Source organism: Maylandia zebra, linkage group LG6, assembly GCF_041146795.1.
Source record: "Maylandia zebra isolate NMK-2024a linkage group LG6, Mzebra_GT3a, whole genome shotgun sequence".
Classification (NCBI taxonomy): domain Eukaryota; kingdom Metazoa; phylum Chordata; class Actinopteri; order Cichliformes; family Cichlidae; genus Maylandia; species Maylandia zebra.
Window position 1 is genome coordinate 29,633,017 of NC_135172.1, and position 26,229 is coordinate 29,659,245.

At 38.9% G+C, this 26,229-nt stretch overlaps 1 protein-coding gene across 1 annotated transcript in view; it reads right to left on the reverse strand.

Moving 5' to 3' along the window:
- Positions 1–2,413: 2,413 nt before the first annotated feature.
- Positions 2,414–26,229, reverse strand: part of usp43a (ubiquitin specific peptidase 43a) — a 137,587-nt gene continuing 113,771 nt past the window's right edge. The window contains exons 13-16 of the mRNA XM_004539282.4: positions 18,825–19,074; positions 15,587–15,745; positions 7,840–8,001; positions 2,414–7,730 (exon numbers count right to left, since the gene is read on the reverse strand). Coding sequence (XP_004539339.2) covers positions 6,568–7,730; positions 7,840–8,001; positions 15,587–15,745; positions 18,825–19,074 — 1,734 coding nt within the window. The 3' untranslated portion in view covers positions 2,414–6,567. The remainder of the gene's footprint in view (positions 7,731–7,839; positions 8,002–15,586; positions 15,746–18,824; positions 19,075–26,229) is intronic.

Consider the following 26,229-nt stretch of genomic DNA (forward strand, 5'->3'; position numbering starts at 1 on the left):
AAAACACAGTGCACAACTGATGCTAAATGCTAAACAGACTGTTTCACTGAAATAGTCAATAAGACATTTATTTCTGGCATGAAGGGGTAAAGTTCCTGCTGTATCTCTGTACTCTGTATTTCATGCTAAAACTTACCACACACTCAAAGGCGCTTGCAAAGAAAAGCGTCTGGACTTCTTTAAGTTGCTTGAAGACATTTCACCTCTCATCCGAGAAGCTTCTTCAGTTCTAAGGTCAAATGGTGGAGAGTCCCAGATATAAACCTAGTGGGAGTAACCCCCCACAGAGGGACAAAAGGACCCCCTGATGATCCTCTAATCGCCTGAGCCAAGGTGTGAAAATGGGTGTGGGTCCCTGGACCCAGCTTCTCGGATGAGAGGTGAAACGTCTTCAAGCAACTTAAAGAAGTCCAGACGCTTTTCTTTGCAAGCTCCTTTGACTACGATGACCTGGATGACTGAGAACCTTCACAGACATCTTACCACACACTCATTTTTTTCCAGTCTTTCACATACAGAGAACAGAATGGATGCTTCTAACTGGGCGGAGGTGGGGTGGGGGGGGGGGGGGGGGGGGGGGGGGATAGTTCAGCATTAAATATTAGCACCTACTTCCAGTGGGTACATTTACAGTATATGCCCTGAGGGACAAGGCATAAAGGCCATTACACTGTGAACATGAGAAGTGAAATTTATATGATTTAAGAAATAAATAATACATTTTTGCAACTCAGGCTATGAGATAATCTCATTTTTTTCTGCAACAAACTGAAAAGTAGTGGAAAATACGTTTGAAGACACAAGCTTTATTTTCCTTTTGGCTGGGAGTTAACATATACACTGATCAAAGACTATTACGGCTTTTATGATGTAATACTATGGGAAAAAAGCTGCTTCATGTTACGCATTTTATAGTCATCTCTCTCTTTCTTTCATTTTTTTTCTTTTTTGCTTTGAACAGGCATTGAGGCCTTTAACAATGTACGAATAAGAGTGAGATTTAGAAGAAAGAAGAAAAAAAAAACAGCAGGCAGAAAAACCACATCCCCAGCACCATCATCTCCTCCATCACATCAGCTGCACTCTGAGCCTTTGTCATTGGCTTCTTAAGAATCTATCCATTAATGAGGCAATGTTCAGGTGCCTGGCTCACAGCATGGTTCGCTTTACTTCAGCTTTTTTCTTTGCATGCAGCTATTTTCAATAGGATAAATATATAAAAACAGAAGCAATTCTGAAAACCCCCCAAACTCTTATATACCTGTTTCTTTTTAACCCGTTTTGACAACTACTCATCTGATGTATGTCAGATTTGGCAGGACAAAGTGTAATTCTAGTACCAAATTTGATGAAACTCAGGTGGTCTCATTATCTGGGTCTTTTTCTGTTGGTGGTCAACCAGTGGCACTGATGCCTAATTGATGGTAGACTTACAATTATGAATTGGTTAGACTTAGGATAGCAGCCAAGAAAAGCCAAGCTGATGACAGAGGTTGGTGCTAATAAGATAAGATAACCTTTATTAGTCCCACACGTGGGAAATTTGGAAAAGTATCTTTATTTCTATCCATCTGTTCTTCATCTACAGCATCTTAATTGGTATTCAGCTTCACATATGTAAGACAAACATGTTGGGACATGAGCTCGAGGTTGTTTGGATGAACAGTCCTCATATGCAGAAAAAAATGCTTTGATACAATTGCTTCGCTTATTGGAGTTATTGCAGCCTTCTTATTCATATTAAATAAGCCTCTTAACCTTAAGGTCAGCCACTGCAATTGGCCTTGTAATCGGAAGGTTGCCGGTTCGAGCCCCGGCTTGGACAGTCTCTGTCGTTGTGTCCTTGGGCAAGACACTTCACCCGTTGCCTACTGGTGGTGGTCAGAGGGCCCTGTGGCGCCAGTGTCTGGCAGCCTCGCCTCTGTCAGTGCACCCCAGGGCAGCTGTGGCTACAATGTAGCTTGCTATCAACAGTGTGTGAATGTGTGGATGACTGGATGTGTAAAGCGCTTTGGGGTCCTTAGGGAATAGAAAAGCGCTATACAAATACAGGCCATTTACCATTTCTAATAACTTTAATTCTAATACCAGAGCTTGCAAAAAGTGCATTTTTTACCAAAGCTCAAATTGCAAAATTGGAGTGTTCATTGATGAAATAAAAACAAGAAATTAAATATTAATTAGCATACATTAGTTTGAATGCATATCACATATGCCACTTCTGAGTTTTTCTCTTTTGTAATTAATTGTGAAATTAAATTATTTACCCAAAACTCACATATTAAGGATGACACAATCCACTTTAAAGGGTACATTTTAGTGGCAATTTCTTGTACTGACACACATTTTTTGTCCCAAATGTTCATCGGTCATGCTACATAACCTCAATATGGCATCTGATCTTTCAGCGTATGTCTCCTGTCTACGTTTCTGCTGTAAAAAAGAAAAGAAAATCCATAAATTAAAAGCATTGTCCCACAGGTAATAAAATCTTCAATTTTAAAACTTCATATTTTTTTTATTAGGCATTTAAAAGTGGCTTACTGAAGACCATAGTAATAAATAACACATTTTTATTGTACTGAAAAATATAATATATCAAATATATATATAATGTACCATCATGTACAGAGGACAATTTAAGCAGAAACTGTAGTGAAAACCACCTTGTGCAATGCAATGGAAAATCCCAAACACTACACCATGCAGGCTCTGCGTCCATATTTATTCATTTATTTCTCTCTTACACACACACCCGTGCGCACATATCCCCCTCTGCGTGTATCCACAAATATATACAGAGATTTTACTTAGAAAATGTAGAAAAATTGCATATAAAAACATCTCTTACCACATAAAAGTGCTCAGTTTGATAAACTATGCATGTATGTGGCCACATGTGGTTTGAGAGAAGCAAAACAGACTTTTCAGACTCACATCTAACACACCGGCTATTTCATTGATAGTTGTAATATACTTTCACAATGTATTTAGATGTAAAGGTTGAGAATTTGCAAAGGTTTCAATAACCTCCTGGGCTTTATGCCAGTTTCACTGGTTGAAAGGAAATATTTCACACATTTTACTGTATACCACAGGCCACATTGTAAGAATCTTTGCATTTGTTATGTTAAATACAAAGGAATACTTGTCAGTCTGCTGAGGAGAGCATGTCTGTAAAAAGCACAAACCTGTGTCATTTTATTAGCTCTCTAATTGAAGCAATTTCTGCCTTTTTGTTGAATGTGCTACTTGTGTGTTTGAGCAGTCTTTGTGAATTACTGTTGAGGACATAAATGCAGCAGCCATCATCAAAACAAAGTCACCACCAATCCCTTTTGACATTTCAGAAGAAAACGAAGCCTGCAACTTTGACTAGTTGAATGTTGGCACAATTTCTTTCCCCCCTACCAAATAAAGAAATGCAAACGAATGTTAAAAAGAAGACACCCTTAAAAAAAATAAAATATTTTAAAGCAAATACCGACAAATCTTATCTGCCATGTCAAGTTACATCTCTTACCAAACTTATAACTAATCAGCACTAAATTATTTGTCGACATGATTTTTCTTTTGGCTCAAAACAAGATCTGCAGAAGTGAAAGCCCAGGCAGGCACCTTCAAGGCCACAAAAAATAGTTTTGTAAACACAGAGAAAACTACGAAAAGCAAAGAAAATTCAAACATTGATGATAGGAATTTAAAATGGGAGTATAGGAACGTGGGTGGGGGTGGGTTGGAGTGATAAATGTGCAATTAAGTGCCTGACATCCCTCACGTAGCTCCTGAGGAAGGAAATAGTCTTCACAGGTAAACTCAGATCTGTCCAAAACATTTAACACAAACACAGAAGTATTTAGAAGAGCTACCAAACCCTTGCATCAGATAACTTATTTGTCAACTTAGAAGTAAGTGACGATAAGAAACAGCCGTTTGAATTTTTGATAACGACATAAAAAAATATTAAATCCAGTGTCTGACTTGTAAACAAAACAATGACAGAAAGATTTCTCTATTTGTGACATGTGCATAGAAAACCTACTTCCATAAGAGTTTGCTTTAACTCCTCGATTGTACTTCAACATTCGGTCCAGCGTTTCGACATGTGGCATCTAACAGAGGCACTACGACAGGCTACCTATAGCAGCAAATGAAGCTTTTTGGCCTCAATCTGTTTACTTCAACCGTATATACTTTTCAAAACACAAAACAAAATCGCACAATACTCATGGTCAAATGTGCATAAGCTCTTAGATGTACCTTTCCACAATCTGACAGACTTCTGCTAATAACAAAAAAAACCTCCTTCTACCATTACACAGACACAAATAGAAAAGCTTGTTCCATACTCTAATACGGGCTCTCTAATATAACCCACTGATGTAAAGTTATAGTCAAGAAAGAAGGAAAAAATAATTGCACATGTGTATTTGGCATAAATATAAGATTATTTGCTATCAGTATAGCCTGATAGTTTACTAAATATTATCATTGGTTTTCAGATTTTAAGATTAAGTAAAAGTAGACATTTTTGTACAATAAAAGAGATACTGCTTTTTAATTCCTACATAATAGAAGAAAGCTGTATATTCATGGTGATTATAAATACAAAGAGAGGATTGCACTAAGGTATTTGTTCAATAATAAACTGGATTTTTGATAGAAATACTTCATCAGAATATTTGGCCATTCATAATCTCGAAGGCTGCGGGGGTGAGCACCAAGGTGCTGTTGATGTGAAGTCAATAAACCTAACATCAAATTATATTATTTCACATTATGAAAGGCTTTTTCTAACTGCAGTGTGAGTTTATGTTGATCTGCTGGACAGCTAGATAAGGTGGATTAAATAATTATGCTGCGTTCAGATGTTTGGAAGTTGCCCTTGAATTTTTTTGATAAGCAGTTCGCTCTACTTTATATTGCCCAAATGCAGTCCAACTAACAATTTAAATAAGAAGGATGTTTATATATTTGAAAAGGTAGCAAGGTAAAAAAAGTCTTTGTACAAAACAAAAAGAGAGTGTGATAATATATATTAATATACTATATTGCCTCTACATATAAAACATGTGGACAGGCAAAATGTCCAAAACCATTAGGATGGATTTAGGCTAAATTAGCTATTTAAGCTAATTAAGCTAAATAAGCTAAATTAGCTTAGCCTAAATAATAGAAATTAATGTTACATAAAATTCTTGTCCACTATGTTTTTTTAATGTATGTATTTACTGTGCCACACTTAAAAAATAAACAAAAACATTACTTCAACAGTAAATAGACATTAAATCTATAAATAAAGGAAAATGCATATTATAATGCATACTCTATTTCTCTTCTATAGATTCATAGAATAGATTTTCTTTACTTAGAATAACAAACACTGCTCCCTAACCTTACATGCCTTGTATATTCTGTCCGTTTCCCCTACTGGCCAAATAGTCACTATTTCATAAGTAAGTAAATGTCATGTTCTGGTAAAAAACAGCCGCTATCAAAGAGTAACCAGTAATTTTACAGACCTTCAATTTTGGAGGTACATTAATCAAAAATGATTCCCAGAGAGGCAGAATTTTTCTCTCAATCACAGCTTCAATAAGACAGGATTTTGTGTGTCCACATTATTTTGGGTTTTTTTTAGTAACAAGCAGAAGTCACTCTCTTTTGCTTTGCTTTTTGTGGTCCTCCCCTCTATGAATGGTGACATTAAACTGTTGACAGTCATCGGTGTTAGGAAAGCATGGGAAACAATTATTTAACATTAAGGAACACGACGATGTGGGTACATGAAAGTAGCAATAGAAGAAAACAAACAGTTTAATATTCAACTGTTATTACTAATACACTAAGGGATAGTGTATTCATTTAACATTTCACAGTAGACAATAGTGTTTTTAAAATGTTTGCTTAGTCAGCTGTAAATCACTGAATCAACTGCTGCTGCACACTGGGTCATTTAGGAAAAAGAAAGAAAATCAGTCCTTTAAAAAATAAAACATACTGTGCTTTAAAAAAAACATTAAAAATAAACAGTTGACATTATTCAGAGATTTAGGTCTCAAAGCACCACCGTTTATCAAGTAGACACAATACATTCTTATAAATGAACACAATCAGTGTGTCTTCATTCTAAGCAGCAACCGTAAGAGTTCGCAACAGAGTGGCGACTTCCAACGCTCACACTACATTAATAAGACACATATTCGTACAGTATGTTTGTAGGTGTGCTGCTGCGTGCTTTCAGTTCTAAACTGACACAAACCAATTGGTCTAAACTGCATATCGGCTGATCAGGCACTTATTTGGGTCGTAGAAATAGAATGGAGAAGGACTCTCTGTCATATTTAATGGACAGGTCATATCACCTAATTTTGCTCATTAATGTCCTCTTGAGCATTAGAGGACCTTTCATTTATTCTATGTCTTACATGGAGCAAACTACTTGACTCTGTTAATTTTCCAGGAACAAAAAAGGCGTATTACTGTGAATGGAGCACTATTGCTTTGATCTTGGAGATTTCATGTCCTTCACTTTCTTTCAGGAAAAAGGCTTTATGTGTCTCTGTGTTAGAAGCTGGACTCGGGGACTGTCTTTTTGCGCCCCAGTGAGGTTGTGCTGTAACGAGTCCTCTGCAAGGTGCCGTGAGATGGTTTGTCGCTTGTCAGACTGCGTGATGATGCTGGCGTTGTTGACATCCCATTACGGTGCAAAGATGCTGTCCTACGCACACTCTGCTCTGCTTTTGTTGGGATGTTGGTGGAGCTCTGGGAACGTTTGATTTCAGTTGCTTTGTGCCCCACCTTACCGTTTACCTGCTCATTAACCACATGGCCTGAGCTTTTGGACTTGCCTCTTTCTTCTCCAGTTCGGCCTCCTGCTGCTCCATTGGACAGAGATGGCCTCGACAAGGTCCTTCTGCTTTCTTCTTCAACTACTGCTCTCCCTGACTCATCCTCAGTGGGTTTCCTTGAATCTTTATCCTTCTTCAGGAAGCTACCTTTAAAGAAGGACAGTATTCCGTCATGGCTCTTAGGCACGTCTGCTTTCTTGTTCTTAGAGTTTTCTTCTTGTGTGCTGTGGCGTTCCCTATCAGCCCTGTCTCCCTTTTGTCTTCTCAGAGTTCCATCTTGGAGACTGGGTGTGCTGTAGCTGGGCTGAACTCCAGTACTGGATCTCTGTTTTGTCTCAGTATCCTGTGAAGATTTGGAGGAGCTCTGTTTTCTTCCATCCTTCCTCCTTGTTAGAGTGTTAGTGCTGGAGCTGCTCCTGATATTCACAGTGCTCTCATCCTTAGCCTGGCTCCCCTTGCTACGTCTCAGACTAGCTGCTTTATCTGATGGCCACTTCTGGCCCTCTGGGACCTTTAGAAATGGCGGCTCCTCCCCCGTCTTACCCACACAACTTATACTTCCAACGCTAGACGAACGAACATTGGCTGCAACACGGCTCTTTGCAGCTTCCTTTGTGCTGCGTGGTTCATTCATTAATGTCGCTATCGGATCCTTTGTGCACCGGGGACGCCGACCAGATTCCAAGTACTGTACTAGTTCTACAGGGGCTGGATCAGGTTCAGGGGGAGGGACTGGGTCAGGTTTTCGTCTGTCCTTGGAACCAAAGGACCAGCGCATTGGAAGCACTCTGCTCAAGGTATCCTTGTTTTTGCTGGGGGCTCTCAGGCTCATGCTGCGCCCCTGAAGACCTCTGACAAATGGCCTCTTCTCAAATCCACCTGGCATTTATGTAAAGAGGGAAATATTTTAGGCTTTAAATAAAAACCAAACACGTTTAGACAAATTATAAATAAAACACAAGTCTGTTGACAGCAATGGTCCTTTTACCTCTTTCATCTTTGAAGCCATTGTCCAGGAAGACTGGAGACTCTGGAGAGTCAGGTAAGGAAGATGGACAGGTGGTGGATGCATGAGACACCAGACTGCCTCTCTTACTGTCCCCCGTCAGCCTGATTAGCCAGTGGTCTGACACTGATGAACTTGTGGAGCCTATGACACAGAGAAAAAGGTTTGAGAGGAGGAACATAAAGAATACTCCACTGATTTAACATTGCACACGTTGGACGATGGAAATGCACGAATGCTGTTTAGAAATTCTGTTATTTTATTTTTCATCCGACATATGGAGCTCCTTTACTTCCCATAGTTATAATACCCATAAGTTTCAAGAATCAGTCTACAAAGTGGACTTTGGCCCTCTGTCCTGCATCATTTTCTCTAGAAAGAAGCATGGCAACCATTAGCTGCTGTATGTCTGGTTTGCTCTTTTACTCTGGAATTTGGAATTATTCATAATTTCTGGCAAAAGTAGGCGAGTTAATTCAACAAGGGAGGGAGAATAAAGGGAGCAGATACTAATGGTAAATGAAATCTATCCATAATCACATTCCTGACCCCCCCACACACACACACCCCACCCCCAATAATTAAGTTAACAATGTGTGAAGAACAAACATTTATTTGCAAAATAAATTACATTAGGCACATTTGCCAGGGCCAGTGATAATCAATGTCTTTTTCAAAAAAGCATTTAAATAAAACCTGCCTCTCGACGAAGATCCTGTTTAAGGCAGAATAAATCTTTTGAAATGCAAATCACACTAATTTCACCAAGAAATTCAATAATGATTGAACAGGTACTTATCCAGCTCTAACAGCAATTCAGCAACTCTCAAAAAGCTGAGTTTTACAAGGATAACTGTCTATGTTGGCTATATTAGATCTTTACATATATTTTCACATAGTGTTGACTCATAGAGAACTTCAGCAATTAATGTCAGGCTGTTTTTCTGAAACATTAAAAAATAAAAAAGTACATGATTAGATTAAAAAAGTGAAGTTTCTCAGACGCCTTGAAAGAGGAATGAATGACAGCTGTCAAAGCAACGTGCACAGCAGACAGGCATTTATTAGTTCTTTGCTACCATTTGCAAATATTTTACCAGGTAAGATATTTAGACAATGAATAAATTTAGAGTACTATTAATCAATAATATTAAGTACTGGTTGCATATGTCTTTGGGATCTAAATAGAATATGCTTTATCTCTGGCAGCCTATCCAGGGCGTGCCTTGCCTTTCACTCTGAGTTAGCTGGGATAGGTTTCAACCTTCCCATGACCCTGGACAAGGAAAATTAATGAATGGAATCTTAGAGTTTACATAATTTTGTTTTGTGCTGTGTATAAGTTGAGTTTTTGCCCTGACATTTTTTGCTCTGGACAAGAGAGCAAAAAGTGAAGTGACATCAGTACAGTTACTTTGAGTTTAAGGTTACAGAGGAGCTGGCAGCAGTTTATGCTTTGCACATATACATGTTTTGATAGGGCTGAAATGGGCTAACTAGCAGGTGTTCCAGCCAACAGCCTAAATCTGACAGGGAAAAATGCTGAAAAAAGTTATTGTAAGATCTTCACAATATGTAACGTGTTGAGGCGACTCCTGTTGTGGTTTGGTGCTATTTATAAATAAAACTGTATTCAAAAATTGAAATATAATATAACTGAAATGAACCAAGCACTGTACTGTATTACACAACAAGAGGTGATGTGTAAATTATTGATAAAAATTAACCACGATGTTGATGTTGTAACTAAAATACCCAACTTGATAAAAGTAAATTTGTTTGTAGTTTTGGAGCAGCATAAGACAGGATATGGTGACATAGGCTACCAAAACACAGTCATATGGCTCAGCCTGGGTATCGTGCTAAAAACAGTTTGGGAGCTGAGAGCTGCTTTTGTGAGAAGACGGAGAAGAACATTCCAGGGCACTCAGAGGAAGAATGGAGGCAGATCTTGCATTTGCTGTTTATGCGACTCCACTAAATACCAAACTGCAAGGCAGGGGTCTATTTGCACATGAATTGCATAGTCCTATGAAGGCTTTTATTAGAAGGTTGCAGTTTCTTTCAAGATAACTGGAGAGCTACATTTTTGCTCACATGCCACCTGTGAAGATATTTTTTTCTTTGGATTTACCTTTATCAGAACACAAATTCTCAGTGATGAAGTTTAGTAAGAAAAACAAGAAACAGCAACAACAAAAAAAATGCAGATGAGGTCATTAAATTATAAGCAAAATAGCAAAATAAGAAAAACTTCTTCGCAGGCTTGGAATCATTGTCCAGTTGTAATATCCTGTTTCTAACAAACGATAATTTTCAAAGAGATGGCCTTACATTTGACTCTAGAAGACTTTTTATATAGTGAAGCTCATTTCTGACTCACTGACTGCAAGATGTCTGGGTCCTGCTCTATTTGGGTTTTCATCAAATGTGGCAGTGTGAATTCTGGCAAAACATCTCCACTTTTGTCTCATTTGTCTAAAAGACATTGCTCCAGAACTCGTGGTTTGCTCAGATACAGTTTTCCAAGGCTAAGCTGTGCTGCCATGATCATTAGGAGAGAAGAAGCGTTCTCATGCAACTTTTCCAAACAAGTCAAGCTTGTTCTTTGTCTGATTGTACTGTCGGGAACTTTAATATTTAACATGGTTACTTACATCTGTAGAATCTCAGAAGTAGCTCTTCAGTTAACTCCACTGCATAGTCAGACCTTGGGGTTAATTTCCAGCAACATTAAGTTCGGGGATGATTGGTAGCTGTCCTGAATGATTTCCACTTACTAATAATGTTTTTGGCTGTAGAGTGATGGATTTCAAATTGTACGGCAATGGCCTTATAACGCTTCCCAAGCTGAGAGAAAGCAACAATTGCTTTCCTAAGATCACTGCTGATGTCCTTCCCTCTTGGCATCATGTTAACACACATCTGAACACTCCAGATCAGCACACTGCCAAAACCTCTACTTTCATCGAGGTACTCACACTTGCTAATGATCATTTATTCAATGTGATCAGCAGCACCTGGGTGCTACGGACAGTTTTCGAGGATGCAATAAGGTTAGTACTTAGTTTTTCAAACACTTCTCTTGCATTTTGTTTTGTGTTAAATAAATAACGAGATAGTGTAATATCTAAATTGTTATTTTTTATCTGAGGTTTTGCTGAAATAACATGTACAGAGAACGAGGTTATTTTTTTAAATTATGTTATTCCTGATATCTACTATTTATATTTTATTCTGGCACAGTTGGTGTGGAGTATCCATAATTTTGTTGCACATGTAAAATGACAATAAAGGGTTATTCTAGTCTAAATTTATTCTAATAAAGTTAGAGGGACATAAAAGTGAGCCTTGAAATCTCTGTTTGTTTGATTGGAGTCTGACAGATTTACACAAAACATAGACATTAAGCGATTATTTGTTTATTATGGTATTTATTTTGGTATTTATTAATAACCCCTAATTTTCTAAACCTAGGTTCAATTCCAATTTTATTTTCATTTATATAGTGCCTGTACAGCCATGTGAATATAAAGTCCCATTAGGATAGACGTGATAAAAGAACAATTCTGTAATGATTTTCAGTGGACCCAAACCACTCCTACAAAACGCCTCCACAGTATAACAGAGCTACTGGACCGAACTCACAAATGTGAAAATGGACAAGTTAAACAAAGACCACTTGGGAGCAGAGATGGGCAGTTACGCATTACAAGTAACGCAAGTTGCTTGATGCATAAAGTTAAAAGATTAAAACTAATAAAACTAGTTTCAAAAAGAGACTTTTTCATTTGACTACATTTTATATGATGGATTATGCAGAATAAATAGAATTGGGCTGAAAGATCTATTGCTTTATTACCTATTCAGGTTGTAAATAATTTTTTTAAAGTAACCAAGTAACTAATTACTTTTGAAAATAAGTAATCAGTAAAGTAACGGAATTACTTTTTTGGAAAGTAATCAGTAATTAGTTACTGATTACTTTTTTTTAAGTAACCTGACCAACACTGCTCGGGAGTACTACATACAGTATGGTACAGACTCTATCCAATCATGTGAAAAACTAGGCACAGATCATGATTCAACATCTTGTAGAACCACCTCTAGCAGCAATAAGTTGAAAATTATTGTGGAATATTTTTTGGCCCTTCTTCTTTATAACACTGCTCAGTTCCTTGAGGTTTGCAGGCATTTGTTTATGCATTGCACCCTACAGGCCCTGCCACAGCAATTCAATCAGTTCGAGGTCTGGACTTGATAATTACTCAAATGCACTTGATTAGCACCACCTAGCTGCTGCTTACCCTCTTAATTTCTATAGAAGCATTAAAGGTGTACTTAGTTTTTAAAAGGACTTCAAGGAGTCCTGTCTTTTTCATATGACTGTATGTTCAGACAATTTGTGCAGCTTAAAAAAGCTGTCTTTTTGACTTGTATTGTCGGTGCACCACATGGAAAGAGGTCACTGGTTATTTGGATTTGTAAAAGGCAATAGAGATTGAAAATGTGACGTCATTCAGGGGTAAAACCGCAAAGAATTCTGGGAACTCGTGGCAAGAGGTACTAGCGCAGCAGGCTTTCAATTGAAATCAGTTATACAGCGATAAAAAGAAACACAAAAAATTGCAAGAAGCTGTTGTATTATTAACTGCAATAGCCGGTCGCATGACAGCCACGGAAAGCCGACGGGTAAAGAGATCGGTTGTTATCGGATTACGTCGTTGAAGAGAAATTGTTCGAGCCATGTTTCCGAAGTAACAAAGAGGAGACGGATGGCCTGGATTGCAGCCATTCAAAGATCAAATATAACGTCCCAGAACACTCCAGCTCACAGGTTAGTCTGCTCCAAGCATTTCCACAGAGGTCAGTCTGCTGTTGTAGTTAATGCGTCATTTTTCTTAACATAATTGGTGATATAGGTTACAAGCAAGTCTGGCGCTGAACAGAAATTGTCGCGCTATGCTCCTTTGTTTATTGTGCATAAATAGTGAATTGTCCTGACACAATATTGCGTTTCGCTTCTGTTATTATGGTACATTGACAAAAACATATACTTTTATTCACAGGGTAAAACAGTTGTTTTGTATCACTAATTGCCCAGTACGATTACAGCATACAATATTATTGTCACTGCTACATTTCTGTAATGCTGCCAGAAATTATTTCCACTACTAATTAATTACCCTTGAGCTCAAAGGTCCTATTAATAAACGGTTAACGAATGTGTATTTATGAAGACGATTTGTGAGACTGGTAAACTTATGATATGTACGATGGTCTTTAGTTCTACACGGTGCATTTCAAGGGTCTGCACCCATCCGTCGGTAAACTGTACCTGGGCTTGTTGCAGTGACCTGAAGTTACTAAACTTCATGAGTGTATGCACTCACTCCAAGAAGCGTATAATTATAAATATGAGCGTGGTGAAAGTTGGGCAGCACGCTAACGTATTTTGTCCCTCTAAGGGTTTACCCTAAGTAAACCTTTCACTCCTTTGATTTTTTTCCTCGTATCTTTTCTTTGACTTTTCATCAAGTCTGTCTTTGTACGGACCGGCATTGTTCTCCTTCGTTTTGTACAGAACCTTTTTGGGGGGCAAAGAAAAAGCAAGAATTTATTGGAACCGAAGAATGAACGTTTTGCGGTGCTGCAAATGCTTGCATTTGATGCGGTACTTGGATTGTTTTGCCACGGCATGCAATGCGCGAAAGTCACGTGGTCTGTCAATCTCTATAGGAGAGGAGATTACGTAAAGATAAAGGTTGGTATTATAATGATTTCAGGCATTCTGACATTTGTAGTAAGTGTATGGCCTTCAGTGAGCTGCTATGGCAAAAGGTTTCAAAGTTAGCTGCACAAAATTATTACTACTATTAAATCTGACTTTTAGCTCTTAACATACTCTTACCAGTGAAATGCGGTTCATTCATCTCAGTTTAATAATTAATAATTTCCAGTTTAAAAAAAGAAAAAAGAGTCAAACAACTGACTTTACAATATTTTGGATGAGTTCTCGCTTTCTTTTCTTTTTTGCAGTCTGACAGAGGACTTTGCTACACATTCAGCATTTCATGCGGAGCTAAATGAGCAGATCTGACAGACCCGTGGCTTTCTGTGAATCAAAGCAGGTTCTTGACAGTACGGTCTTCTCTGTTTGTACCAGCATGTTTGGCTCTTACTTCAAAGGTTGAAAGACCTCAGTATCATAGCAGCTCACATGATGCAAGTCAGAGAGGCAGGAGCGCAGGGATAGGTGGTATGTATTAGGAAAAAAACATCTTTTTGCATCATTTATAGTCATGGGATTGGCAGCGGATTTCTTCAAGTCAACTTCCACTTGAAACGTTCGGCGCTGTATTATATAAATATCCGATTAAAACACCAACTTTTATTACATTTTTTCCTCTCTTACTGTGAAAGAGGAAGAAGAGGGATCACTTATGTCTCACTTTTGATTAATTAGAGATTACAGTTGTACTTTATTGTAGGATGCATGCTTGAGACTACAGAGAGCAAGGTGCAATTATCTTACTGTGTTTCTTACAAGTTGCTTGTGGTTAATGATTTATTTGCGGTCCAGCAAAATCATTGTTATTCTGAATTATTCCTATAGCAGTAAATGTGCCCCGCCCCACCATTTATGGAGTCTTGCTCTCGTAAAAAGTCCATTTAAATGTAAATAAACTTTTGCTGTGCAAATATTTTGCACATACTCAATGTACACATTCAGCAAGAACAGGATGTATTAGTTTGTGTTGTCTACATGGTGCATGGTGTATGTGTAAAAGAATCTTTGTCAAACTGTCTCACCAGATACGCTCAGATATATCAGATAAGGTAGGGCTGTGCGATATGACAAAAATACCATATATAAGACATTTATCGTCCTGACAACGATATAAATCACAAAAATGTAACATTTTCTGTAAATTCTGTGAATCTCGGGCAACTCAACTTGCGTTTAGTTTTTCCAGCTGGTCGTCTTTTACCTGGATTCGAGTGTTTTAACCGATGCATGAAACTATACATTTTTAGACATAAGTTGTAACGGCCACCATTTTCTTTCAAAGTTTAAGTCTAAAGTTTATTTTTTAGCACATGACGGCTCTTTTTTTGCTTCTCCTCCGTAAACTCTTACGGATACTCATACTCTTTCACGTGATTCAGTTTACTTTGAAAAGTCAAGGGATCTTGAGCTTTATTGTGAAAGGTTTCAATGGAAAACAAACAAGCGGACAGCGGAGCCACGTGATAGTTTTACCGTCATTGTTGCTAACGGCAACACGTAAAAACAGGCGCTTGTCCGTCCGTAGTGTGGTTATATTAAATATAAGAGAAAGAGAGAATTTAAGAAATTAATATAGCCACTACAGTGACCATCAAAACGATGAAAAAATATTGCCGTAAACAGTTTATTTTACGACACCACAAAACAAACGATAGCGTAAAATGAAACGATAGACGTTTTTATATCGTCATCCGATGTATATCGTTATATCGAACACAGCCCTAAGATAAGGTGTCAGACGTGTGTGCGTTTTGCGGAGCACAGTGCAGCAGACAAAACAGATATATTTGCGTCCTTGAAAACCACTCCTGCCTAAGGTACGTATGTTGAAAGTACAGACATTAATTGACTATTTACCATTTTTAGGACCATTGAAAAACAATCACAAGCTCTTATATGCTTTCAGTTGTCTGGTTTGCTTGTTATTTCACAACATACCTCTGATGGAGCTGCTGGCTGACCATGGGGGAATGGTGTTTCGCCTCTGGTAGAAAAGGATGTAAGCACCCCTTGTGCACACTTCCTCATCTTGCACCAGGTCTACGCTGCTGTCGTCGTAGCTATACCACTGACCATCCACTGAATTCCTACAGTAAGCTGGAATAAAAAACAGACAACAACGGTAAATAATGTTTTTCTCGCATAATTGTTATCAGAAAATTGCATGCAATATGGAGATTAACTCATTTTTCCCCTAAAATGCCTTGGGAGGTCCATAGCACATAATCTCTTTGCTGCCTGTAAATACAGTGTACATAGAATAGCTTCACATTTAAATGTGAGTTGTACTTTCCTCCACTGCAGAGACTGTTGATAGTGTATGTTTCTCAGCTTGTTAAAGCAGCAAGACAGAATACATCAAGGACCATTCCTGGACACTTGGAGCTGCTCTCCAGCTACAGTTTCTTGTTGTTCAGGTGCTATTTTGATTTATTTTAAAAATGTGTTTAAAGATGCTGTTATTTTTTTTCATTCCAGTAAAATCAGATCAATTTTATTTATTTTTCTTAGTTAAATGAGGGACACCACCACAGATTGTGTTATTGTGCATAACACAATTGTGCATTACACTGTTGGGCTCTCAGGTAAAAGATGATTTTATGGATGCAAATGTAAAGTGGTAGCTGCCATGGCGAAGACCTGCTTTCTCCTAATCTCCAGTTGTCACTTCTATTTCTGCAAATTAGGTACGAGTCTTCAATTTTATTCTTGTATTTCAAATGTAAATTTGATTTATTGCAGAGTCCGCCATATTGAATGGTGCGTATGTAATGTTTTGTATTGATTGTAATGAAATTGTGCATGGTCCAAGGAGCTTGCAAAGAAAGGCGTCTGGACTTCTTTAAGTTGCTTGAAGACGTTTCACCTCTCATCCGAGAAGCTTCTTCAGTTCTAAGGTCAAATGGTGGAGAGTCCCAGATTTAAACCTAGTGGGAGTATCCCCCCACAGAGGGACAAAAGGACCCCCTGATGATCCTCTAATCACATGAGCCAAGGTGTGAAACTGGGTGTGGGTCCCAATCAGCCAGGGTTTCGGGTGAGCTCATTGTGAAACCTGGCCCCACCTTATCATGCGATTTCCTGAGGTCAAATGGCCCAGGATGTGAGTGGGCGTTAAGGTGTCTGGGGAGGGATCTCAAAACTGGATTATAGATGACAGACAGTTGGTGTTATAAACCACCGCCTCTGTTCAAAGATGGTCGCTCACAGTGGACATAGATGGCTTCTTTCACTCCTCTTTCAAACCATCTGTCCTCTCTGTCCAAAATGTGAACATTGGCATCCTCGAAAGAGTGTCCTTTGTCCCTAAGATGCAGATGGACTGCTGAGTCTTGTCCTGTGGAGGTGGCTCTTCTATGGATTCTCCCAATGGGTTTAAATCGGGGACTCCCCACCATTTGACCTTAGAACTGAAGAAGCTTCTTGGATGAGAGGTGAAACGTCTTCAAGCAACTTAAAGAAGTCCAGACGCTTTTCTTTGCAAGCTCCTTTGACTACGATGACCTGGATGACTGAGAACCTTCACAGAAAGAAATTGTGCATGTTATTTACATTTTTAATGAAAATAAAGATTAAAAATAAATAACTAAAAAGCTGTCCTGCTAAGGATACAGGACAACTTCACTGCATTGAGAAGCCAATGGGTGGGGCTTTATACCGTAAAATCTTGCACAACCTCCTTTCCTCAACCAGAAAACTGAAGATATGCTGGAAGACCTGTCCACGGCCTAATAATGACCCAAAAAATAATGCCCAGGTAACAAAGAAGCATATCAGGGTCATGTAGATGCCTAGCCAGACCTCAGTCCTGTAGAAAATCTATGAAGTGAGCTGAAGCTTCGAGTTGCAAAGCAGCAGCCAAGAAACCTAAAGGATTTGGACAATTCTGCAAACCTGGTGACCATCTACAGGAAATGTCTTATCGCTGAGTTTGATAACAGGGGTTTCTCCATCAAGTACTAAGTCATGGTTTGCTTGGGGATTAAATGCACATTTAAATCAATGGCATGCAAATCAATTTAGGTGCTTGTGCAATGTACATTGTGTTTTTTTTCTTCTTTTGATGGTTTTCAGTCTCCAGTTAAAATGAAACATTGAAGACTTTATTTTTGTTGTCAGTGAGCAAACTTACAAATTCAGCAGGGGAATTAAGGAATTATTTTTCCCCCGACTGTACATAAACTAGACATAGACTGTACATGTTATTTTACTAATGGGGAGCCACCCATTAGTAAAATAACATCATTCTTATCAGACACACGTAGTTTGAAAATCCTCCACATACTAACAGTCTAAATGGCAGCCTGGACAGTACCTGAAATTGGAAATCCATCCCACATTTAGGGACTCACTTAGCTACTTGCAATTACTGTGCACAGGACTATTGGGATGAACCACAGTTCACTGAGCTGAGGATAGTAGAGACCCAGACTGCTGGAGGGTTGTATCGAAACATTTCATTTAAAATTAAAACACTAAGCAGCACAGAGCAGTTTACTTTGCTGAGGTATTGAGTATGACAGATGGGCATAGACTTTCTCAAAACTGATTGGTCAAAAACATCTGCCAAAGAAGACGGGATAACTCAGTGTTGCATGTTATTTGTCATTGAGAGATCTGAACTGTCATTTGAAGTGAAAATGGTCTTCCTTGTGGAGTTAGCATTCTAGCTAAATCTGGTCCCTGTTGTAATACACACACACACACACACACACACACACACATACACACGCACACAGACTAATTTTCATATCTTAGTGAGAACATCTAATTGACATAATGCTTTCCCTAGACACTTACCCTAACCATCAAAAATGAATGCCCTCAGCCTAAACCTAACCTAATTGTAACCCTGACACTAAAACCACATTTGGAGCCTCAAAAATTCCTTCAAACTCGTGGGAATGAGCATTTTGTCCCTCTAAGTGACTGTTGGTCCCCACAAGTATAGTGGCATGCCAATTTTCTGTCCTCACAAAGATACCTAAACATGTACACACACACACACACACACACACACACACACACACACACACACACACACACACACACACACACACACACACACACTTTGTATATATCCATATTATGCAGTAACTTCATTTGTGTGGATGTGCCAACTGCATGACAGAAGAGTGTGTATGAAAAGCAATAAGAAGACGTCATTGTTACATACCAGTATAATGTCCTCCATGCATTCCTCCGTGATGGTTACACACACCATAAAGATCATACAAGAATTCATGAGGAAGCATCATGTCAGCAGCTTGGTGTGGTTGGCCTGAGTGCTGTTTCCAGGAAGGTGGTGATGGCCCCATATTCAGGTTCTTCATGCTCTGGCTTCGCTTCACTACATGCGGTGCCATGTCCAGACCAGTTAGAGGGAAACGCACGAGTGTTGACAGCTTGTTCCTTCGCTCTCCAACCTGTTTCAAAAATCATTATTCATACATACAGTCCATACACACCATTATGTTTGCACATTTTTGTACTTTAAATACTTGGAAATACTTTTTTTTCTTTTGCAATTCTCAATAGTAATGTGCCAATTACTATTTTTGCCTAATGGCAAAGGCTTGACTGATTCTATATCCACTCTTTTGCTGTGACAGGAACAGCAGGGACTCTATCTATAGAAATGTATGACTGATTGATTTACAAAGTATTATGTTGATTATAGTTACAATGGAAAACAAAATGGTCATTTCCTTAAATATGTGTTGTGTCTAGAAAGTGATTTGAGGGCACCTGCGGCAAGCAGTATGAAGTTCACAGGGCATACACCAGTGTACCCAGTACAATGGCTCAACAATCACCTTTCAACATGAGAGTGATGAAAAGCATTCAAGCAAGAAAATGCTTGAGTAGCTTTACAATAAGTATTGACTGTTCTGAGTGGTGCAGTAATACAATTTCTCAACATAACAACTAACACATGCGAGCCTGACAGAAAGAATGTGAGTCTGAACACAATTTTAAGATATTTCAGCTTTGGGTATGTAATTTATTTAAAAAATTGAAAACATAAATATTTTTGTTTCTCTGTTATTTTAGAGTCTTTACCTTACAATATAAAGCACCTTGAGGTAACAGTTGTTGTGATTTGCGCCTATATAAATTAATCTGAATGAAAATGAATTGACCAAAACATACAGCGAAAGCTGGTCAGGAGATTTTTGAAAGTAAAGTCAGTACTTTTAATGACCAGGTCTGTCACCTGATCTCACTGAGCAGTGGCTGAAGACAAAGTTAAAAACAGAACAGCTCGTGAGCAAACAATTGGAATCAACTGCAGTAAAAGCTAGAACTACATTTAGATTCACAAAGCTGTACAACAACAAGTGAATATGCAGGCAAATATTACTCTGTTAGGAATCTGAACATCTACAAAAAGATTCAAAAGTAAAACTAGCATATAGCTGCCAAATGAATTAAACGGCAAATAAATAAAGACAAACTATTTGCATATGTCAAAGAAACATAAATGAATTCTGCTTTTACTTACTGTCAGTTTTATTCCAGAGGCTCTTTAGAAGTAACCAGAATCAGAAAACAAAAGTTTTAGGTCAGTAAAAGAAGTGCCCAGCAGTTTTCTCTTACATGCTTGTGATTCAGTATGGATTTTTTATTCAAATCACTTTTTAGTATAGAAGCTTTCCTACTGAGATTGAATCCTTATCATGATGGAAGGCCCTGCATAACCCCCCAACCTTAGAAATTGTGCTGTGCATATTACTGGCTCTGGTCTCTGATGCTAAGCCGGTGCTTGGTACAGATTTTGGCAGACTGACTGACTGAATTCTAATGCAGAGAGAAAAGGTGTGTCAGTCAGGAACTCCAAAATCAGGATCTGATACTAGAGTTTTTGAAGAAAGGGTCTCATGTGAGGTGATCAGCAGGGCTTAACTCATGGGGCCTTCCCTCTTTCTGCTTCTTTCTTTCCAAGCAAAGTGTAAAAGCCTGAAGTCTGACTTTTTGTCCTTGGCTCTGGACAAGAGCTGTGGTGCCTGCGACACAGCCCACATATACTACTTCCCTTTGTACGTGGAATAACAAAAGAGTTTGAAATTGAGCAGCACAATAGGAAGTGATTTGTTCATGGAGGCAAGTGCATGCTTTGATAGAAAATGGGACACACTGACAGGTGTTAGAACTGATGTTTGTCCAAATCTGACATGGAAAAATGTTGGACTTTTGAAGTGGACGAAGGATAAAGTGAGTGAAATTAACCCACAACTAAAATTGGTATTTTGGCATTGTATTATACACTAAGAGGTGCTGTGTAAGTCAGAGCAAAATAATTAACCATGTTGCTAATGTCATAACTAAAAGAGTTTATTGGGGAATATATATCACACATCTGTCAGGGGGTTCAACCTGAGCAAAGTGCTAAAAACAGTGTGCAGCCTGACAGCAAAAATTCAACAATTTTGTGAGACAAAAGGCAAAGGACATCCAGAACTGTCAGATGCATAATGGAAAGCTGATGCTGCGTTTGCTGTTGATGTGACTGTCCTACCTCAGCTTTAAAGCACTTGTTCAGGCCAAAAACAGACTAGATCTCTTTCACTGAACAAGAAGAAAGAACTGAAAAACGTCACATGAATACATGAAACTACAAGTAAGATGGCAGTACAATATATTCTATAAAGTAAAATAAAGTTTAGGGTATTTGAAATTTAGCAAAAACATGCACATTTTGCTCACAGTTGTTTTTGAGAAAATTGATTAAATTGATAAATTGTCTTAAAATATTGGTGTTTTTAACTATACCTCTTACATTTTCATTGCCTAATTGTAACATCTGCTCTCATCAGCAGCAGTTTATAAGATTAATATTGAGCATAAATGAGTCCAGCTTATTGGTGCAGCCCCCCACAGCAGTCCCAGTTTCTCAACATTCGACAGTTCCAGGTAAGACTCGTAATGACTGTGAGGAATTTATTATGTTCAGCAAGGCGGTATTAAGCACTAATGTAAAATATTACAGCACTACACTCCGGGGAGTGTGCGGAGCAATTGTACAGATTAAGTGAAAAGAAAAATCCCATCACTACATAACTTCTTACATCTATTCTATCCACGGAGGACATAAATGAATAGGCTGGGTCTCAGGAGCATATTGGCACATATGGAGCAAAAGGATCTTCAGGGATGTTCATGTTTTTTGGCATTAATGCTATACTCAGTATATGGCCCATAGGGAAAATTAATTTGGCTTCTGGAGAAAAAAATAATCATTATAAAATTGATTTATCAGTCATTTCTGTGTGTTAGGATATGTTATTAAATGTGGCAACAATGTTTTTTTGTTTTTAAGCTCCCATCAGCTTGGCATGTGTTTGCAAATGTAAGTGAAAGTTGACGAACTATTGTAAACTCTCTGTTAAAAGATTGTTTGTTTGTTTATTAAATTTGAAGTTTCCTAAAACCATTAGTTGTGTCATTGTGACTTAAACTTGTCCTGGTCAGGGCCATTGAAAAAAACAAAGTGATGGCTTAAATGAGACCAGATTAGTTAAGTAAAGGTTAACAAATGCTACCATTTTGTTAACACAAACCAGTTTGGTCAAGTTTCTCCAAAACACAGGGAGCCTTTTCAGATCATGGGATATTGTTTGTTAGCTGTGCTGGAAAACAAGATGCTTTCCTAATGTGGCAAAAGTTTAATTGTTATGCACGCTGGTAACATATCCAAGCTTAAGTATAGTAGTATTACTATGTTACTAAAAAGATTACCGTGAACCAATTACGAATAAAAGGTCGCATGTTATGACCTTACAGTGTTAGGCATAGCAAACATAGCTGCTGCAACAAAATACTGACAACTTACAATGTGTTCATTAAAACTCAGAGAAGCAAACATCTAAAGAAAAGGGCAGGGTTCACTTTTGAAACAAGGAACAAGAAGAACCAGGCATATGAAGGGATACTAATGAGTCTCCTGTGAAAGCAGCAAGGGTTCGTGTCAAGGGTTTTTCAAATGTTTAATTACAGGGAGACGCACAAACGAAGTCGAAACCTAATTTCTATCTGTAGTCCCTGAGCAAAAAAACACTAGTGATGGGTCAGTTATAGCAAAAAGGCATGGTTTATTTTAACCCGGTCATGGCAGGAGATTCAGTACAACTGAAACTGGTGTGCATACCCAATGATCTCAGCTAGGGAAATGACCTACACACTCTAAAGCCTGTGCTGAATTACTATGAAATTGCAGTATGGGGATGAGTACTGGGAAGCTACCATGTGAACAGATGGGAAAAAACATAATAATAAGAGACTCCACCAGACAGCAAAAAGGAGAAAGCAGTGATCTATCTGATTATACCAGGTGTGGGGAAAAATATGGCCTGGCGTACACAGTGAGAAAGATTCTAACCACGGCAGGCCTCTGGGAATGAGCCATCCTAAAAGCATATATAGTGGGACAAAAAAGTATTTAGTCAGCCACCGATTGTGCAAGTTCCCCCACTTAAAATGATGACAGAGGTCAGTAATTTGCACCAGAGGTACACTTCAACTGTGAGAGACCGAATGTGAAAAAAAAATCCATGAATCCACATGGTAGGATTTGTAAAGAATTTATTCGTAAATCAGGGTGGAAAATAAGTATTTGGTCACCTCAAACAAGGAAGATCTCTGGCTCTCACAGACCTGTAACGTCTTCTGTAAGAAGCTTTTCTGTCCCCCACTTGTTACCTGTATGAATGGCACCTGTTTGAACTCATCATCTGTATAAAAGACACCTGTCCACAGCCTCAAACAGTCAGACTCCAAACTCCGCCATGGCCAAGACCAAAGAGCTTTCGAAGGACACCAGGAAAAGTATTGTAGACCTGCACCAGACTGGGAAGAGTGAATCTACAATAGGCAAGCAGCTTGGTGTGAAAAAATCAACTGTGGGAGCAATCATCAGAAAATGGAAGACATACAAGACCACTGATAATCTCCCTCGATCTGGGGCTCCACGCAAGATCTCATCCCGTGGGGTCAAAATGATCATGAGAACGGTGAGCAAAGATCCCAGAACCACACGGGGGGACCTGGTGAATGACCTGCAGAGAGCTGGGACCAAAGTAACAAAGGTCACCATCAGTAACACACTACAACGGCAGGGAATCAAATCCCGCACTGCCAGACGTGTTCCGCTGCTGAAGCCAGTGCATGTCCAGGCCCGTCTGAAGTTTGCCAGAGAGCACATGGATGATACAGCAGAGGATTGGGAGAATGTCATGTGGTCAGATGAAACCAAAGTAGAACTTTTTGGTATAAACTCAACTCGTCGTGTTTGGAGGAAGAAGAATACTGAGTTGCATCCCAAGAACACCATACCTACTGTGAAGCATGGGGGTGGAAACATCATGCTATGGGGCTGTTTTTCTGCCAAGGGGACAGGACGACTGATCCGTGTTAAGGACAGAATGAATGGGGCCATGTATCGTGAGATTTTGAGCCAAAACCTCCTTCCATCAGTGAGAACTTTGAAGATGAAACGAGGCTGGGTCTTCCAACATGACAATGATCCAAAACACACCGCCCGGGCAACAAAGGAGTGGCTCCGTAAGAAGCATTTGAAAGTCCTGGAGTGGCCTAGCCAGTCTCCAGACCTCAACCCCATAGAAAATCTGTGGCGGGAGTTGAAAGTCCGTGTTGCTCGGCGACAGCCCCAAAACATCACTGCTCTCGAGAAGATCTGCATGGAGGAATGGGTCAAAATACCAGCTACTGTGTGTGCAAACCTGGTAAAGACCTATAGTAAACGTTTGACCTCTGTTATTGCCAACAAAGGTTATGTTGCAAAGTATTGAGTTGTATTTTTGTTATTGACCAAATACTTATTTTCCACCCTGATTTACGAATAAATTCTTTACAAATCCTATCATGTGAATTCATGGATTTTTTTTTCACATTCTGTCTCTCACAGTTGAAGTGTACCTCTGGTGCAAATTACTGACTTCTGTCATCATTTTAGGTGGGGGAACTTGCACAATCGGTGGCTGACTAAATACTTTTTTGCCCCACTGTATCTGTATATCTGAGGCTGAAAAAGTCTGTGGCTGATCACTAATTCTTCTTTATTTCACTCCCTTTATGTGTCATCTGCCTCCATCTTACCCCACACCTTCTGTAACACCAACCCTTTGCATGTCCTCTTTCAGTTTTCATTTGTTTTTTTTCCTGCATTGATGTACAACATCAGAATGTTTCATAAAGAGTGGTTAGAAAGTACCAGCAATTAATTTGTGTGGCACATTGGCTTTCATCATAGTTGTTTTCACTTGCCTTCTTTCATGTTCTTCCTTTCAGTAAACAGTCAGAATTCATAAAAACACCACTTTTTATCTTTTTTGTTGTTGCCATGGCTCTAAACAAAGTTTAGTTGAGGAAGAGAATGCATAGGTTTGAATCCTTTTTAACTTTCCAGACTGGGATCTCCCAGGATATTAAAGAACTTCACGGTGGCAAGGTAATGGGGTGTGGGGGATTTAGACCGATAATGATAATACGTGTTTGGAATAATGCATGAAGGCCAGAGAAAGGTGGGGTGTTGGTTTTAAAGAAGCAGGCTACGAGGCATGCTTCAATGATTGTGACATGGCGCTTGCCTATCTCACTAAAGAGGAAAGGGGGATGGAAAGAAACTTACTGTGTATAGTTTTTTCAGGCTGTTGGGGATCTTTCAGTTTCTATTTGGGTATTGACTGCTTTTTCTCTCATTTTCATTCCAGTCCTTGCCTTTTGGTTTGTGTTTTAAGCCACTTAGCACTGACCTATAAATCATTCAAGCATAAAAGACCCGTTGCCACTGATTTTCAATCCATACCTCAGCCCATTTCTCCCTGTTTCCCTTTCCTCTTTGACTGAGACCATTTTTGATTATGCTTCGACGAACATTAGCTGGATCAACAGAAGGGTTAGATGCATCACTGCATCCATCCTTTTTTTTTTTAAGGACTTGACTTTCATGACTTACTGATAGCTTTTTTTTGGGGGGGCACTAAGGCCACTTTTGTCTTTTAGGCCACTTTTGTCTTTTTTTTTCCTTCCGCTTGTCCAGTTTCCTGCAGATCATGATGAGATATTCTTTAAGTTTTCAGCTAACAGCTCTTTAGGAATGACTTTGGTGCAAAAACACCCTGTCAAACTTTGTTATCTTTTGCATTTTTCATAGATTAAATTAAAGCAAAAGAAACAAATTGTGGTTGTTTGTGGCAGGCTGGTAGTAACAAAGTGCTTAAAGATATGATATAACCGTGGCTCAGGGGGTTGGGAAGCGTATCTGTAACCGGAAGGTCGCTGGTTCGATCCCCGGGCTTTCTGTCCTGGTCGTTGTGTCCTTGGGCAAGACACTTTACCCTACCGCCTACTGGTGTTGGCCAGAGGGGCCGATGGCGCGAAATGGCAGCCTCGCTTCTGTCAGTCTGCCCCAGGGCAGCTGTAGCTACAACTGTAGCTGCCTCCACCAGTGTGTGAATGAATAGTGGCATTGTAAAGCGCTTTGGGTGCCTTGAAAAGCGCTATATAAATCCAATCCATTATTATTATAAAATTGGTTCTTTGCTAAATTGTCTGCTATGTGT